The sequence below is a fragment of the Rhinatrema bivittatum genome, chromosome 2 (assembly GCF_901001135.1).
Source record: "Rhinatrema bivittatum chromosome 2, aRhiBiv1.1, whole genome shotgun sequence".
NCBI classification, from domain to species: Eukaryota; Metazoa; Chordata; class Amphibia; order Gymnophiona; family Rhinatrematidae; genus Rhinatrema; species Rhinatrema bivittatum.
The window spans coordinates 527,740,585-527,759,052 of NC_042616.1; the positions used below are offsets into that span (position 1 = coordinate 527,740,585).

General features: G+C 39.0%; 1 protein-coding gene across 2 annotated transcripts in view; it reads right to left on the minus strand.

Annotated features, from left to right (window-relative positions):
* The window catches only part of ADNP2 (ADNP homeobox 2), a 104,626-nt gene that overhangs the window by 49,691 nt on the left and 36,467 nt on the right, over positions 1 to 18,468 (minus strand). For both annotated transcript variants that reach the window (XM_029590799.1, XM_029590800.1), the window contains exon 2: positions 7,924 to 8,042. In XM_029590799.1, coding sequence (XP_029446659.1) covers positions 7,924 to 8,031 — 108 coding nt within the window. In that variant the 5' untranslated portion in view covers positions 8,032 to 8,042. The remainder of the gene's footprint in view (positions 1 to 7,923; positions 8,043 to 18,468) is intronic.

The window sequence follows — 18,468 nt, forward strand, 5'->3', positions numbered from 1 at the left end:
TTGCTCACTGACTAGGTAGTGACTCCCCATCAACAAGGAGCTAGGTCAACAGATCCAGATTAAAGGCTAAACAGCAATGTAGCACTGAATGACAGGAGACATGCAAATTATAACCAGATTCCACAATTTTGAGGACCCAAGAATCCTTGGTGATTTCTCTACTCTTCAAGCAACAGGTGAATCTTCCCCCTACTGGATGGATCAAAGCCAGGAGGATAGAATCATCAAAATCTAGGCCCAGGCTTGTGCTGAACTTGAGGCATCTTAGGCTGACATCTCATGCAGTCATCTGTGTGTCAGAAGCTGCTGCTGCGTAAATCTGCTGAAATCGGTAGAAGGGGCATCTCTGAACGGAGTGCTTAAAACCAAAGAAAGGATGTCTAGAGGAAGAGATCTGTTCAGTTAAATGGCAAGTCAAATATAAGACATTGATAAGACAGGCTAAGATAGAACTTGAAAAGAAGTTGGCCATAGAGGCAAAAACTCACAGTAAAAACTTAAAATATATCTGAAGTAGAAAGCCTACGAGGGAGTCAGTTGGACAGTTATATGATCGAGGGGTTAAAGGGGCATTTAGAGAAGATGAGGCCATCGCAGAAAGATTAAACGATTTCTTTGCTTTGGTGTTTATTGAAGGGGATGTTGGGGAGATACCCATTCCGGAAAAGGTTTTCATGGGTAATGATTCAGATGGACTGAACCATAATCACGGTAAACCTAGAAGATGTGGAAGGCGTGATTGACAAACTGAAGAGTAGTAAGTCACCTGGACATGATGGTATACACCTCAGGGTTCTGAAGGAACTAAAAAATTAAATTTCAGATCTACTAAAAATGTGTAACCTATCATTAAAATCATCCATTGTACCTGAAGACTGGAGGGTGGCTAATGTAACCCCAATATTTAAAAGGGGCACCAGAGACAATGCAGAAAACTACAGAGCAGTTAGCCTACTTCAGTGCCAGGAAAAATAGTGGAACGTGTTCTATATTTCAAAATCACAGAACATATAGAAAGGCATGGTTTAATGGAACAAAGTCAGCATGGCTTCACCCAAGGCAAGTCTTGCCTCACAAATCTGCTTCACTTTTTTGAAGGGGTTAATAAACATGTGGATAAAGGTGAACCGGTAGATGTATTGTATATGGATTTTCAGAAGGCATTTGACAAAGTTCCTCACAAGAGGCTTCAGAAAAAAGTAAAAAAAAGTCAATGGATAGTGGCGATTTCCTTTTGTGGATTAAAAACTGGTTAAAAGACAGGAAACAGAATTGAATTAAATGGACAAGTTTCTCAGTGGAGGGGGCTGGGCAGTGGTGTGTCTCAGGGACCTTACTGGGACCTGTGCTTTTCAATATATTTATAAATGATCTGGAAAGGAATAACACGAGCAAGGTAATCAAATTTGCAGATGATACAAAATTATTCAGAGTAGTTAAATCACAAGCGGATTGTGATAAATTGCAGGAGGACCTTGAGAGACTGGAAAATTGGGCATCCAAATGGCAAATGAAATTTAACGTGGGTAAGTGAAAGGTGATGCATATAGGGAATACTGTGCACAATTCTGGTCATCGCATCTCAAAAAAGATATAGTTGCGATGGAGAAGGTACAGAGAAGGGCAACCAAAATGATAAAGGGGATGGAACAGCTCCCCTATGAGGAAAGACTAAAGTGGTTAGGGCTGTTCAGCTTGGAGAAAAGACAGCTGAGGGGCGATATGATAGAGGTCTTTAAAATCATGAGAGGTCTAGAACGGGTAAGTGTGAATCGATTATTTATTCTTTAGGATATTAGGACTAGGGGGCACTCCATGAAATTAGTATGTAACATTTAAAGCTAAATCGGAGAAAGTTTTCACTCAACGCACAGTTGAACTCTGGAATTTATTGCCAGGGGATGTGGTTAGTGCAGTTAGTGTAACTGGGTTTAAAAAAGGTTTGGATAAGTTCTTGAAGAAGAAATCCCATTACCTGCTATTAATCAAGTTGAATTAGAAATCAGCCACTGCTATTACTAGCATAAGTAGCATGGGATAGACAGTTTTTGGGTACTTGCCACTGTTGGAAACAGGATGCTGGGCTTGATGGACACTTTGTCTGACCCAGTATGGCATGTTATGTTCTCATTGACAAATACTGAATGGCTGTGTGCTCCTTAGAGCCATGGTTTCCCTGATGTTATCCCCAAAGAGACTGACCCCAGAATAAGGGATGCTGGTCAACTTATGAACATCTTTGCACAGGCTGCTCTCAACCAGGCCATCCAGCATACCCAAATATCAAATGACTGGGACCAGACGAGATGGCACTCGTACCTTTCCACATCCAGGAGAGCCTGCCAATCTTCCTGCTCCTTATCCAGAGATTCTAACCAGAGGTTCCAGCTTATTCGATGCAGTCGTATGTTTTCCCAACCCTCTCCTGAAGGTTACACCTAACAGATTAGGTTTTCAGGATATCCATAATGAATATGCATGATATAGATTGCATACAATGCAAATTCAAGAGTATATGATCTCATACACAGATCAAAAAAATTTGAAAGAACATATTTCATCTCTTTGTTCCCTTACACTGTCAGCACAGGCATTATATTCATTATGTGGCGATGCTTTACATAGCCATTAAAAATGTAGATGGTAATGGAGCCCACGAGGGAGGGAGCTATACTCAACTTAGTGCTCACTAATGGAGATAATGTCTCTGATGTCCAGGTGGGCACCCACCTCAGCACCAGTGATCAAACGGTATGGTTTAATATCACAAAAAGGATACGGAAGAGAAGCACAGACCCAAGTTTTGCAGTTCAAAAACACGGACTTTGACAAAACATTTTTCAGATACATCAGTGAAAAGAGAAAAGTTCAAAGTGGTATAGTGAAGTTGAAAGGTGGAAAGGAACAATGTGTGGAGAGAGACAAAGTAATATTTCTGCCATTTAACGAATACTTCAGTATTGTGTTCACTAAAGAGGATCCTGGAGAAGGATCGTCGCTAGTTAACAAGAAATTGGAGGGGAGTGGAGTAGATGTAACTCCATTTACAGTAGAAAATGTATGGGAAGAGCTGGAGAAACTGAAAGTGGCCAAAGCCATGGGGCCTGATTAGGAGTGAGTGCAGAGGTGGTGGCCTAGATTGCAAACTGGTTGACAGACAGAAGACAATGTGTGATGGTAAAGGGAACTCTCTCTGAAGAGAGAGTGGTTTTAAGCGGTGTACCGCAAGGATCGGTGTTGGGACCGGTCCTGTTCAATATCTTTGTCATACGATGGGATAGAAGGTAAGGTTTGTCTTTTTGCGGATGACACTAAGATCTGCAACAGAGTGGACACACCGGAAGGAGTGTAGAGAATGAGACTGGATTTAAGGAAGCTGGAAGAGTGGTTGAAGATATGGCAGCTGAGATTCAATGCCAAGAAGTACAGAGTCATGCATATGGGGAGTAGAAATCCGAATGAACTGTATTCAATGGGGGGAGAAAGGCTGATGTGCACGGAGCAGGAGAGAGACCTTGGGGTGATAGTGTCTAATGATCTGAAGTCAGCGAAACAATGTGACAAGGCGATAGCTAAAGCCAGAAGAATGCTGGGCTGCATAGAGAGGAATATCGAGTAAGAAAAGGGAAGTGATTATCCCCTTGTACAGGTCCTTGGTGAGGCCTCACCTGGAGTACTCTGTTCAGTTCTGGAGACCGAATCTCCAAAGAGACAGACAAGATGGAGGCGGTCCAGAGAAGGGTGACCAAAATTAGGTGGATTGACTTCATCAAATGACTTATGAGAAGAGATTGAAGAATCTAAATATGTACACTCTGGAGGAAAGGAGGAGCAGATGTGATTTGATACAGACTTTCAGATACTTGAAAGGTTTTAATGTTCCAAAGACAACGACAAACCTTTTCCGTCGAAAAAAAAATCAGCAGAACCAAGGGTCACGATTTGAAGCTTCAGGGAGGAAGACTCAGAACCAATATCAGGAAGCATTTCTTCACGGAGAAGGTGGTGGATGCCTGGAATGCCCTTCCGGAGGAAGTGGTGAAGACCAGAACTGTGAAGGACTTCAAAAGGGCATGGGATAAACACTGTGGATCCATAAAGTCTAGAGGACGTGAATGAAGAGTGGGTGGCTTGCTGAAATGACGGCTACTACCTGGAGATAATACCCTTATTCAATAAACACACACGGTTAATGCAACTCCAACATTGCTCTAAGCTTCAACGGCAAGAGGAAATGTGGAAAAAAGGATTTGCATTCACCAAAAAGCGGGGAGTAGCTTGCTTGTTACGGCGGTTACTACCCCAAACCAAATAAGCCTGATACTTCACTTTCAACGCATATCCAGCTTAGCTCTCTGCTTCAACGGCAGGGGGAATTAAGAAAAGTGGATCTATATACAGACAACAACCAACAAGGACGGAATTACATAGTCTGGGTAAACAAATAAGCATGGGTGTAGCTTACTTATTGCGGCGGTTACTACCCCTAACTAATTAAGCTAGATATTTCACTTAGATGCAGTTCCAACACTGGTCTCTACATTAATGGTGGGGGTGAAAGGGAAATAGAACCAAAAGGTTACTAAGAGCCAAGAGTAACAGATAAGTATGAGAAAAAAAAAAGTGCGAAACTTGCTGGGCAGACTGGATGGGCCGTTTGGTTTTCTTCTGCCGTCATTTCTATGTTTCTTGTTTGCATTTTATCAATCCAGTAGATCATATATAAGCTTTAAGGTATTTTACATGTTCATCAGATTTTGTAATATACATTGATTTTGCCGTAGTTTTACATGGACAAAACTGAGACCTTTAAAAAGTGGCACACTGGAATACAAGAGCTGTTTAAAAACACAAAAGGAGGCCCCAATTGTATCACATTGTTTAGACAGAAACCATTATGTCATTAAAGTGCTCTGCAACAAAGTGAACTGTGAGGGGGACAGAAATAAATTTGACAATTAAAGCAGCAGTGAATATTCTGTCAGCACTGTAGAATCATCTCAATGGCTGTTTGAACTTCAATACATTTTTCATTTGGTTCATTTTTAATTTATACAATCATTTGGATTCTGTTTACTGTGCATGCCAGAGCAGATATTTTATATTAGCACTGCGCATGTCTAGGCATGTTTATATTAAAAAAGTTGTATTAAGAGTTTGCTCCTATTTATAGAGTTTGGCTGATTTCTTAAATTTATTAGTATGCATTATTTTTCTGGTGTTCAAGTAGGCAATACTGTTTTTTCTTAAACATTTGTGTTTAGTTTCAACCCTGAAGCAGCTACATGCAAAACACTGGCCAATGTCCACATGTTCCTGTTTCTCAAATCACGGTAGACCTAGTTATAACAGCACACACTTTCAGTAAATCATAGCTGCCATTGTTTCAGAAGCTCCTGAGGCAAGTACTGTCTACAAGAAAAGTAGGTATTTTCACAACATGAATAAGTTGTAGCATAGTTAATATTTAATATAATTCTAAACTTTTTTTTTTTTTTTTTTTTTTTTTTTTTTTTTTTTAAAGTCAGAGGTTTACAATATAAAATTATTTTTCAACATTTAGTTACAGAAGGAGAGATTTGACAGATTACTACAAGTCAATATGCTCTAAGTGTTTACTAACACATGCATACCCAGACCTGAAATCTTTTCCTCCTGTGTGTCAATTTATTGCAAATGCACAAGTATTAAATTATGTCAGTTGAGATTAGTTCGGCTTTACCTTCCCACTAGCGAACACGTGTAGCATTAAATTCTCTAATTTGGAAGAGATTCAAGATGACTGACAGGTGGTGCTCAGCATGAGCAGCTCCCTTTGGCACTCATTTCCTTGGATTATTTACCTCTTTTCAATACCTATAGGGAGGAAGAGGAAGCCAAAGTCTGACTTACCCTGCAGTCCAGCTTATTTACTCCTCTCTCTCTTCCAGACCTGGACGCCCACGTCGTCCATGCCAGTTTTCCACCTGAGGTTGAGCCGCTGGAGAGCACGGGAGGGGAATGTGTGTTCCCCCTCCCCCGAGGCTCTTCAGAAACGTTTGAGCCTAAGTAGTTAGAACACCTCCTGGGAATCCTGCTTAGAATGAGCTTCCCTGTTGCAGTGAGGATGCGCCAGCTGAGGCCGACACGATGATGCCTGCAGGGACTTAGCTCTGCAACGGTACCCGGTTAAAATTTCTCCAAGAGATGCATATTTACGCACGATAGACGGAGTACCAGAGCGATGTTGAAGAAATATAAAATGTGGTTTCTACCCCTAAAGTTTGTTTGGTGAAACCAGTTTTACACTTGAATCTATTTGGCTTGCAATAGAAGGCCTCGGCAGCTCTATACAGATGCAACTGAACCCCCTTATAAGGAAATGCATGGAACTGGACAAACAGATTCAACATTTAGAGAATTCTCCAATAACTTTGGGTCACCAAATTTCTACTGCAAGTCTGAAGTGGACCATGTTAAAACAGATCAAGAGACTATTCTTAAAGAAAATTCTCTTTTGTCAATGAAGATGGAAAATCTTAATATGTTCAGGAACAGAAACTTGTATTTTGTTAATTTTCCTAAGTTACCATTGTTCTCTCCTACAGTTATGTTCAAAAGATATTCGTTAGAAATTTTAAGTGTTCCTGACAGTCTATTCCGCCCATATCCAGAATATATTATCTCTCTTACAACAGAGAACCACCACATCGGTGTTTTTCAACAACTATCACCAGTCTCAAATGATGGGGCCAACTTAATACGCGTCAGCTTTGAGATTTCAGATAGTGAAATGGCTGCCTCGGCCATTCTATCAGTAACTTTGGCTCTGGAACCTGAGAGAATTGGCTGCTAAAATAGCATCGAACTGAATTCTTTTTGCAGCTTAAGGTTAAAGTGTTTCCTAAGGTGGCTAAGCAAACAGAAAAAGCACAAAATTTCTTATGAGAGGAGTTTACAGCTGGTGGGATCATTTTTCTTAAAACTGTGAATGTTACATAAGATAGAGATATTTCATATATGTTTTGTTCCTAGCCAGCTCAAGTTTAATACATTTGTTCAGTTTGGGCCTCCCGTTTCTAGATCCATCTTAGTATTATTCTCATTATACCAACAGTTCTAAATTATTTTTAGGGGTCAATAGTAACTGCTGATTTCCTTCAGTTTATTTTTAATTTGGGTTGTGGTTTTGGATTTCCTATATATTTTTGGGGACTGAAAAGAACTGAGTATATTTAATTTTACTTTTGTTTTTCCTTCTTTAAATTTTGGATAGCTATTTCAAGATATTGTCTGCATTGATTTAAATATTGAAATATATAAAAAGTTAAATTCTGTAATCCACTTGGCTGAAGATATTACAGTGTTAGTAATGGTTGCACTAACTTGCTCTCCTACATGTCATGCTGATAATTCCTGAATATAGCTATAAACTACCTGAAGAAAATCATTCACCTGTATTAAATATCCCTTAATTCAAAAACAATTTTGGGGACCTTCATACATGGCTAGCACACACCATACAATGCAATACGAGTACCTTCATATAATCAGTCATCCCAAGTCTATTCTTGCCCAATACTTATTTCTACATTTTTGTTTGAATACAAATAAAATGCCCAATATTTATTGTAGCTTGATGTAACTCTTGGAAGAGTATCATAATTCATACAAAGTCTGCTTGTACCAATGTGGATTTGTGTTTCAAATGAATCTGCCTCAGAGACCCCATAATACTGGACAGCAACCCATGAGACACATGGAACTACAATTTATTTGAATGAATCACGATTCATAAGTTCTGTTAAGAAATAAGTCATACAGTGCTCTGTTGCTAGTCTGTTTCTTACATCTACAAATGCACATCCATCTCATTTCGTAAACAGAAGCATGGTGGATATCCCAGTTTTCAGAAGTTAAATTTACAGTCCTGGTAATCCTTACCTGTAACAATTCCCTGCAGCTGTCAAGCCCAATATCTACAAGAATTCCTTTCACCTTTTTACGAGCCTTCCTGATTTTATCAAGATTCTGGACAGGGATCTGAAACATGTTTGCACTTTCTGAAAGAAAGAAATATGAATATATTAGAAGCAAAATAGGAATTTTTCTTACAAATTCTTGTACAGTTCGGTTGCATTCCTGGAAGACAAAAATCACTTGTGGTACTTACATCCAACTTAAACTTTACTGAAGCAGCACAGCTATATTAAAAAAAAAATTAGGTGTGAGAAAAGCCCAGATTAGTGCCATTAGAACCATAACGGTATTATTCAGCCAATGTAAAAAGGCTGCAACTCACCTGGATAGGTGATTGACAAACAATAAATACGCTATTAATGTATATATAATGAGGCATCTGATGCACAAAATGCATTAACAGCCTCAGAAATATACCTACTTAACCTTTCCCAACAGAGAAAGTGGCTCTGAGGACAGAAAGCAGCAAAGGAAGCACGCTGGAGCAGGCCTCAGTCAATGCTAGTGCAAAGTAAAGGCAAGGAGCCAAATATTTGCCCAAACTTCAAATCACAGCACTGCCTCATTTACCAGCTACAACTGTTTAAGAATCAATAGAAGGTTAAGTATGAAGAAGTCACTAAAATATTGCAGTACTAGATTCAGATAACTATTAGCATGACCATTTTAAAATGTGTTGCCCAAGTAAAACAAAGGAGAAAAAAAAAGCAGGTTTGCTCCCCTGTAAATAGGCTTCTTAGTAGACTGCAGGGTTAATTAGCTATTATGCATGGGTGACATCCTGCAGTGTCAACACGGACCCAACTCTCCAAGTTCAATAAAGCTTTACTGATCACGCGCAGGAGCTCCCATGTGCACATGCTGCCTTGTGAGTTCCTCAGTCTTTTCCAGAGCTTAAGCTTTAGAAAGATAAAGGACTCTCCAGGGAGACAGGAGGAGAATGGCTAATTCATCCAGCCTATGAAGAATCCTGTTAAATAAGCAAACCCACTTTCTCCGTCAACAAGCAAGTATGAATTAGCCATATACCTTGAGTCCCAAGCTGAGTGTTGTAAAGCTGGAACATGGACAACTCAGCCCCAACAGATGGGGAGTGGACTACTGGGTGAACCAGCTATGCAGAACTGCTTGGCCAAAGTAATTGTCTCCTTGTGACATGCTAGCCAGTCCATAGGACATGAAGGTGTGCACAGAGAGCCAAGCAGCAACTATACAAATGACTTCAATGGAAGTGGCCCCGAGAGGAGCCAATGAAGTCACTATGGCTCTTGCTTGGATGAGCCTTGACAGAATCTGTATTCTGTAAGCCAGTCTGTGCATTATCAATGCACTTTACAGTCCGCTAGCCAAATGGCCAGAGTTTGCTGGGCAACCGCCATTCCCAATCTACTGGAATCAAAAGGAAACAAGTAGTCAAGAAGCTTGACAGCATGGTTAAGTCCGGGCTTTCCCAGATGTGAAGAGCCTATTGTGTGCATGTGGTCTTGGAAAGCATAAGAACATAAGAAATTGCCATGCTGGGTCAGGCCAAGGGTCCATCAAGCCCAGCATCCTATTTCCAACGGAGGCCAAACCAGGCCACAAGAACCTGGCAATTTCCCAAACACTAAGAAGATCCCATGCTTCTAATGCAATTAATAGCAGTGGCTATTCCCTAAGTAAACTTGATTAATAGCCGTTAATGGACTTCTCCAAGAACTTGTCCAAACCTTTTTTGAACCCAGCTACACTAACTGCACTAACCACATCCTCTGGCAACAAATTCCAGAGCTTTATTGTGCGTTGAGTGAAAGACTTTTCTCCGATTAGTCTTAAAATGTGCTTCTTGCTAACTTCATGGAATGCCCCCTAGTCCTATTATTCGGAAGTGTAAATAACCGAGTCACATCTACTCGTTCTAGACCTCTCGATCTTAAAGACCTCTATCATATCCCCCCCTCAGCCATCTCTTCTCCAAGCTAAACAGCCCTAACCTCTTCAGCCTTTCCTCATAGGGGAGCTGTTCCATCCCCTTTATCATTTTGGTTGCCCTTCTCTGTACCTTCTCCATCGCAACTATATCTTTTTTGAGATGCGGCGACCAGAATTGTACACAGTATTCAAGGTGCGGTCTCACCATGGAGCGATATAGAGGCATTATGACATTTTCCGTTCTATTAACCATTCCCTTCCTAATAATTCCTAACATTCTGTTTGCTTTTGACTGCTGCAGCACACTGAGCCAACAATTTTAAAGTATTATCCACTATGATGCCTAGATCTTTTTCCTGGGTGGTAGCTCCTAATATGGAACCTAACATCATGTAACTACAGCAAGGGTTATTTTTCCCTATATGCAACACCTTGCACTTGTCCACATTAAATTTCATCTGCCATTTGGATGCCCAATCTTCCAGTCTTGCAAGGTCCTCCTAAAATGTATCACAGTCTGCTTGTGATTTAACTACTATGAATAATTTTGTATCATCCGCAAATCTGATAACCTCACTCGTCGTATTCCTTTCCAGAACATTTATATATATATTGAAAAGCACCGGTCCAAGTACAGATTCCTGAGGCACTCCACTGTTTACCCTTTTCCACTGAGAAAATTGACCATTTAATCCTACTCTGTTTCCTGTCTTTTAACCAGTTTGTAATCCACGAAAGGACATCGCCTCCTATCCCATGACTTTAGTTTTCGAAGAAGTCTCATGAGGGACTTTGTCAAACACGTTCTGAAAATCCAAATACACTACATCTACCGGTTCACCTTTATCCACATGTTTATTAACCCCTTCAAAAAAATGAAGCAGATTTGTTAGGCAAGACTTCCCTTGGGTAAATCCATGTTGACTGTGTTCCATTAAATCATGTTTATTTATTATTTAAAATCTTTTCTATACCGTCGCTAAGTTATATACCATCGCAACAGTTTACATGTTGGCACATATTTAATGTAGGTAAAAGTTATAGTACATTCTAACAGGTGCCGTCAAAGGTTCGGTTACAATATATCATTAGACAAAATAATTTTTAGAGAAGTGAGTCATGACAGAGTGTACTGAAAGTACTTTTACAGGTAAATTTATCATACATAGTGTTATCAATATGCTAGTTGTGATATGGGGTTCATAGACTACTCTACTGTATCATCCTAAGTACTGTGTGTCGGTGCTTATCTGCTTATTCCTGAATAATTTCTATTCTCCCGTCTCCTTGTAAAATGCCTGTTTAAAAAGCCATGTTTTTAAACTTTTCTTAAATGCCTTGAGATCACTTTGTAATCTGATCTCTGGAGGCATTGTGTTCCAAATTGTGGGTCCTGCTAATGATAAGGCCCTTTCCCTCACTTGGGTTAGTCTTGCTGTTTTAACTGAAGGGATGGTTAGGAGTGCTTTATTTGCTGATCGAAGATTTCTGTGTGGGACGTGTACCCGTAATGCTGTGTTTAGCATGTCTTTCTATATTTATTTATTTACTTACTTTTATATACCGGTGTTTGATTTTACATATCACATCGGTTTACATTTAAACAAAATTTGCAGGAACTTATGCGTTACCTTTGTCAAATACATTAAACAAATAAAAAAAATATATATATATGCTCTATGATTTTGATCTTGAGAATAGTTTCCACTATTTTTCCCGGCACTGAAGTCAGGCTCACTGGTCTATAGTTACCTGGATCACCCCTGGAGCCTTTTTTAAATATTGGGGTTACATTGGCCACCCTCCAGTCTTCAGGTACAATGGATGATTTTAATGATAGGTTACAAATTTTAACTAATAGATCAGAAATTTCATTTTTTAGTTCCTTCAGTACCCTAGGATGCATACCATCTGGTCCAGGTGATTTGCTACTCTTTAGTTTGTCAATCTGGCCTACTACATCTTACAGGTTCACAGTGATTTCGTTCAGTTCGTCCGACTCATCACCCCTGAAAACCATCTCCGGAACTGGTATCTCCCCAACATCCTCATTAGTAAACACGGAAGCAAAGAATTAATTTAGTCTTTCTCCAATGGCCTTATTTTCCCTAAGAGCCCCTTTAACCCCTCGGTCATCTAATGGTACAACCGACTCCCTCACAGGTTTCTTGCTTTGGATATAGGTAACACAATAGCTTGCTTAATGTGAAATGCAGACACCACTTTCAGAAGGAACTTTTGGGTTTCTATGAATTCACCCTATCATGAACTAACTTATGATGAATATGAAACCAGAGTCTGTAGTTCACCTACACATACCCTCCTCATCCAACCTAACAATGCTCTCTGGACTTGATATGCTTATTTCTGATATTGTTCAAATTGTTTACTGTTGCACAACTGCTAAGAAAAATGTATATTTTTGTAAACAGTTATGATGGCTCTACTGAATGACGGTATATAAAACTCAACAAATAAGTAAGTAAATAAAACACTCTTTGCACAGAGTGATGGCCAAGAGAAAATACCTTCCAGGTGAAAATCTAAGTTCACTGATTCGAGAGGTTCAAAAGGAAGTTTCATTAGTTAAGCTAGAACTACAATGAGAACCCAAAGCACTGAAAGGTTTGCAGACTAGAAGCTCTGTATGCCATAGTACTTTCAGGAATTTTGATGCCAAATAGTGGAGAGAGATCAGAGCCCTTTAACCTGATAGTGATACACACATGACACTGTGAAACTGACTGAAGAGGTGATAAGGGCAGAGGATAAAAAGGCAGACTAAATACCGAATTAAACCTTTCAAGACACAGAAGGGATCCAGTTAACTAAACCCACACTAAATCAAGAACCTCTTCATTTGAAACTGTATAATCATCTGGTTGAAGGCTTTCTAGGAGAATCAGAACATCTTCCATTTTTAGGAAGCAGTACTGTGCACTCAGCATCCATGCCGTGAGAGCCAGTAATTGTAGGTTAAGATGGCAGAGACCGACTTTCTCCTGTGCTATAGATTAGATATGGACATCATGTGTTGTGGCCAGGCTGGCACAACAAGAATTATCCTCGCCCAAAGGACTTTCTGAATGGTCCTGAAGATCAGAGGAATATGAATCTGCATTAGAGCAAACCTACCCTCTAGTACAAAAGCATCAAGAGTTGATCTGTAGCTGCTCAGATGCATGAAGTAGAACATCTACCTTTCTGATCAAATCTGAATTGACTGGAAAGGGGACAGAAAGTAAACACCGGCTCTAGCACTAAAACTTTCAAAAGGCAAATGGATAAAATGAGAAAAGTAGTTTTAAAAAAAATTGAAAGGTGTAGCTACAAAGGTAAAATGTGTGCAACAGGCATGGACATTGTTAAAAAAAAAATAGCATCCTAGCAGCACAGTCCATATGTATTCTACGCATTTTGAAAGGTGGAAGGAAGGTCAAACAATTGCCAGCATTGCTAAAAATGGGGTGAAAGATCATTCAAAAACTGGGAGAAAGCAGTCAGAAGAAAATAGGATTATGCATAAGCATTGACAAGTTAAAATGTAAGACACCGATAAGACAGGTTAAGAGAATTTGAAAAGAAGTTGGCCGTAGAGGCAAAAACTCAACAAAATTGTTGAATATATCCGAAGCAGAAAGCCTGCTAGGGAGTCAGTTGTACCGTTAAGATGATAGAGGGGCTAAAGGGGCACTTATTTGCTTCAGTGTCTACTGAAAAAGATGTCTGGCAGATACCTGTTCCAGAGACAGTTTTAGGGTGATGATTCAAATGAACAATCAAATCACAGTGAACCTGGAAGATATGGTAGGTCAGAGTGACAAACTGAAGAGTAGTAAATCACCTGGACCGGACGGTATCACCCAAGGGTTCTGATCTAAAAAAATGAAATTTCAGAGATCTCAATTAATTAGTAAACTATCATTAAAGTCATCCGTTGTACCTGAAGACTGGAAGATGGCCAATGAAACCCAGATATTTAAAAAGGGCTCCAAGGGTGATCCGGGGAACTATAGACTGTTGACCCTGACTTCAGTGCTGGGAAAAATCGTGGAAACTGTTATAAAGAATAAAATCACAAAACATTTAGATAGACATGGTTTAATGGGTCATAGCCAGTATGGATTTACCCAAGGGAAGTCTTGCAACACAAATATCCAACATTTCTTTTTGAAGGGGTGGACAAAGGTGAACCGGTAGATGTGGTGTATTTGGATTTTTAGAAGGCGTTCGACAAAGTCCCTCATGAGAGGCTTCTAAGAAAGTTAAAAAGTCATGGGATAGGAGGAGGTGTCTTTTTTGTGTCTAAATTTTTGTCAATCCAGAAAAAAGTCAAGCATAAATAGAACATGGTAATTACAACATCATATATAGAAAACACATAGGTACATTTAGATCATATGCAATAACATACATCCATAACGATTGATGTTTTATCATTACTTACATCCCAACCCCCCACCCACCCATGCAACCAAGACAACATAGAATATACTGTACAGTATGGAAGTAAATTGGTATACACACAGATCATGAATATGTGTTCTACAGAGAGTATTATGGGAGCAAATAGCATAACATTGTATATGTGTAAGGGGATGAGTAAACTGTCCAATGCTAGACAAACTGGAGGAATTATTGAGTAGAGAACACCAAGGCGGGCACTGAAGGCGTTTCAGATAGGGAGCATAATACCTAGTGGAAAACAGAAATTATTTGACTCAATCCCCCCACTGAGAAAAGCATAGGAACAAGGATCCTTTTAACTCCATGCCTCTAGATCCTAGAGCAATACAAGAATGATTATGTATACAGCTATGATTGCGTGTCTAACCATTTAATATATAAACTCCATGTATTTAAAAATCTACATAACCTGTCATGGTGTACAGCAGTAAGTCTGCTCAACTGATAGTAGGGATGCAGTCTATGTTGTATTCTTGCTAGGCTGGGTATGGTTGTATTTTTCCAAAGCAATGCAATTTCTGATCAGGCTGCAATAAAGACATGAAGCATAAAATGATGTTCTTTTTTGTGCCCTTGTAAGGGGAGACCTAACAGGACATGCCAGGGTTTGACTTCCACCTGCACCTATAGTATTTGTGAAAGCCATGCTAAACGAATTTGCCAGAATTGTACTATTTTAGGGCACTCCCACCAAATGTGGTAATAGGTGCCAATTTGTCCACACCCTCTCCAACAATGGTCTGAAAGAGTGGGTTTAAATCTGTGTAAGGATACAGGGGTGTAGTGCCATCTATATATTAACTTATAACAATTTTCCTGCAGTCCAGTGGACATAAAGCATTTTCTAGCCTTAAGAAATTATTTCCCAGTCCTTCTTTTCTAGAGTTAAGTGGAAACCAGTTTCCCACAAGGTGTGGTGCCTAGGTCTAGAAGTGTGCTACCCATTAAATAGGTTGCATATTTTAGATATCACACTTCTGAGTGTCGCAGCGTTTTTACAAAAGTTGCAAAGAGGAGGTGTCTTTTTGAGGATTGCAAGCTGGTTAAGACAGGAAACAGTAGGATTAGATGGTCTGTTTTCACAATGGAAAAAGGTAAACAGAGTGCCTCAACAATCTGTACTTGGATCGGTGCTTAATATATTTATTTATAAATGATCTGAAAAGGGGAATGACAAGTGAGGTGATCAAATTTGCAGATGACACAAAATTATGCAGAGTAGCTAAACTCAAGTGGATTGTGATAAATTGCAGGAGGACCTTGCGACACGAAGATTGGGCTTCCAAATGGCAGATTAAATTTAACATGGACAAGTGCAAAATGATGCATATAGGGAAAAATAACCCTTGATGTAGTTGCACAATGTTAGGAGTTACCACCCAAGAAAGATCTAGGCATCATAGTGGATAAAAAATTGAAATAGTTGGCTCAATGTGCTGTGGCAATCAAAAAAGTAAACAATGTTAGGAATTAAGGGAATGGCAAATAAAATGATGGATGTCATAAAGCCTCTATCGCTCCATGGTGAAACTGCATCTTGAATACTGTATGCAAATCTGGGCACATCTCAAAAAGAAAGTTCAGAGAAGGGAGACCAAAATGATAAAGGGCATGGAACAGCTACCCTTTGAGGAAAGGTTAAGGAAGTTAGGACTGTTCAATTTGGAGAAGAGATTACTGAAGAGGGATATGATAGAGGTCTACAAAATCATGAAAGGACTTGAACAGATTAATGTAAATCTGTTATTTACTCTCAGATAGCAGGACTGGGGCACTCCATGAAGTTAGCAAGTAGCTTATTTAAAGCAAATTGAAGAAAATTATTTTTTACTCAGTGCATAGTTAAACTCTGGCAATTAATTGCCAGAGGATGTGGTTACAGCAGTTAGTGTAACTGGGTTTAAAAAAGGTGTGGATAAGTTCCTAGAGGTAAAAATCCATAAACTGCTATTACGGTAATTAATAAGCAATAGTAGCTTGTAATTTATCTAATGTTTAGGTACTTGCCAGGTACATGTGACTTGGATTGGCCACTGTTAGAAACAGGATACTGGGCTACAATCTATACACAATCTATAATAAAACGCAAATTCATCACTACAGATTTATTCCTTGATACAGTAGTACCTAACCTACCAAATACAATAGCCCCCAGCACTCAAGAAACCATTGACAAATGGAATTCAGCTATTTCCACGTCACTAGATACAATCGCTCCAAAAAAAACAATAAATATGCATCTAAACAAAACCAAACCCAATGCCCCTTGGTACACAAAAGCATTACACTCATTAAAATCTTCACTTAGAAAACTCGAACGCAAATGGAGAAAGAAAAAAAACCCCTGAAACAAAAAATGCTTACTATTCCACCTTACGTCAGTATAATAAAAAAATAAACCTAGCAAAAAAATCTTACTTTGCAAACCAAATATCCAAAGCAAATGGAAATCCCAATATACTATTCAACATAGTAAAAACATTAACAACTACTCAGAAAGAACATCCCATCAAATTCGATACTGTTTTATGTAATAAAATGGCTAATTATTTTAAAACAAAAGTTACAGATATATCAAATCAACTTTCCAAATTCCCACTACCTGCATACAAAGATGTCGAACCCATCTTTACATGGTCAGAATTTACCCTGGTCACAGAAAATACTATACAAACTATTAGAAAACAAAATCCTTCCAACTCACCTGACAACCCCTGCTCAGGCGCTTTTTTCAAAGCATTGGGCCCACACGCTAGCAATTTCTTAGCACAGTTAGTAAACCAATCCTTAGAAACCGGTTTCTTCCCATCCTCTCTCAAAAAAACCTCAATTCTACCTATCTTAAAAAACAAATCCAAAGAAGAATTCGATCTCAGTAACTTTAGACCCATTGCCACATTAACATCCTTAGCCAAGTTAATTGAATCAGCAGTATTATCTCAACTATCAGACTATTTATCAGAAAATGACATATTACATACAAACCAACATGGATTTCGCAAAGGTCACTCCACTGAAACCCTTCTCCTAACTTCCTTTGATTCTATATTTCGGGCTTTTGACTCTTACACGGATCACATTGTTTTCTTGGATATATCAGCAGCATTCGATACCATTGACCACCAAATACTTATTTCCATTCTTAAATCTATAGGCATTACAGGTACTGTACTACAATGGTTCATTTCATTCTTATCAGATCGCATCCAACAAGTCAACATAAACAATTACTCCTCCGATCCATATTCCATTGCATCAGGTGTTCCACAAGGTTCTTCTCTATCTCCTATTCTTTTCAATATCTATCTGTTACCTCTTTGCCGCATATTAGCCTCTTTAAATATAACCTTCAAAATCTATGCTGACGATATACAGTTCATGGTACCATATAATATCTCCTGGACCCATACACTATCATTAGTATCACTATATCTCACAACTATCGATACATGGTTATCTCATAATCGTCTGAAACTAAATCCAAAAAAACCAGAAATAGTTCACCTCTCATCAATCACCGACTCATCTATAGGCCCCCCTTCTCAACTTATATTCAATGGAACAACCATCCCCATTTCAAAATCTGCAAAAAATCTAGGCATAACTATCAATACAGGCCTTTCACTAAAACAACACATATCCATGTTAACTAGGAACTCCTTCTATAAACTTCAACTCTTAAAACGGCTACGTCCTTTACTTTTTTTTCATGACTTCCGGACTATTCTTCAATCACTCATTTTCTCTGGACTAGATTACTGTAATTCTCTATATATAGGCCTCCCAGAAAACACACTTCACTCACTCCAACTAATCCAAAATGCAGCAGCACGTATCCTAACAAATTCATCAAAAAAAACTCACATTACTCCAATACTTCAGTCTTTACATTGGTTACCAGTTAAACATAGAATACAATTTAAAATTTTGTCCATTATACATTCTCTTATCTACACTCCCAACTCGGTTACTTTATGCTCCATCCTCCGAATTTACAAACCGACTAGACACCTAAGATCATTGGAAAAAAACCTTCTTGACATTCCCTCACCTCGACAAGCCCGTCTTGATATTACCAGAAAAAGAGCTCTCTCAGTCATAGGTCCCATTCTATGGAATGCTTTACCAGAT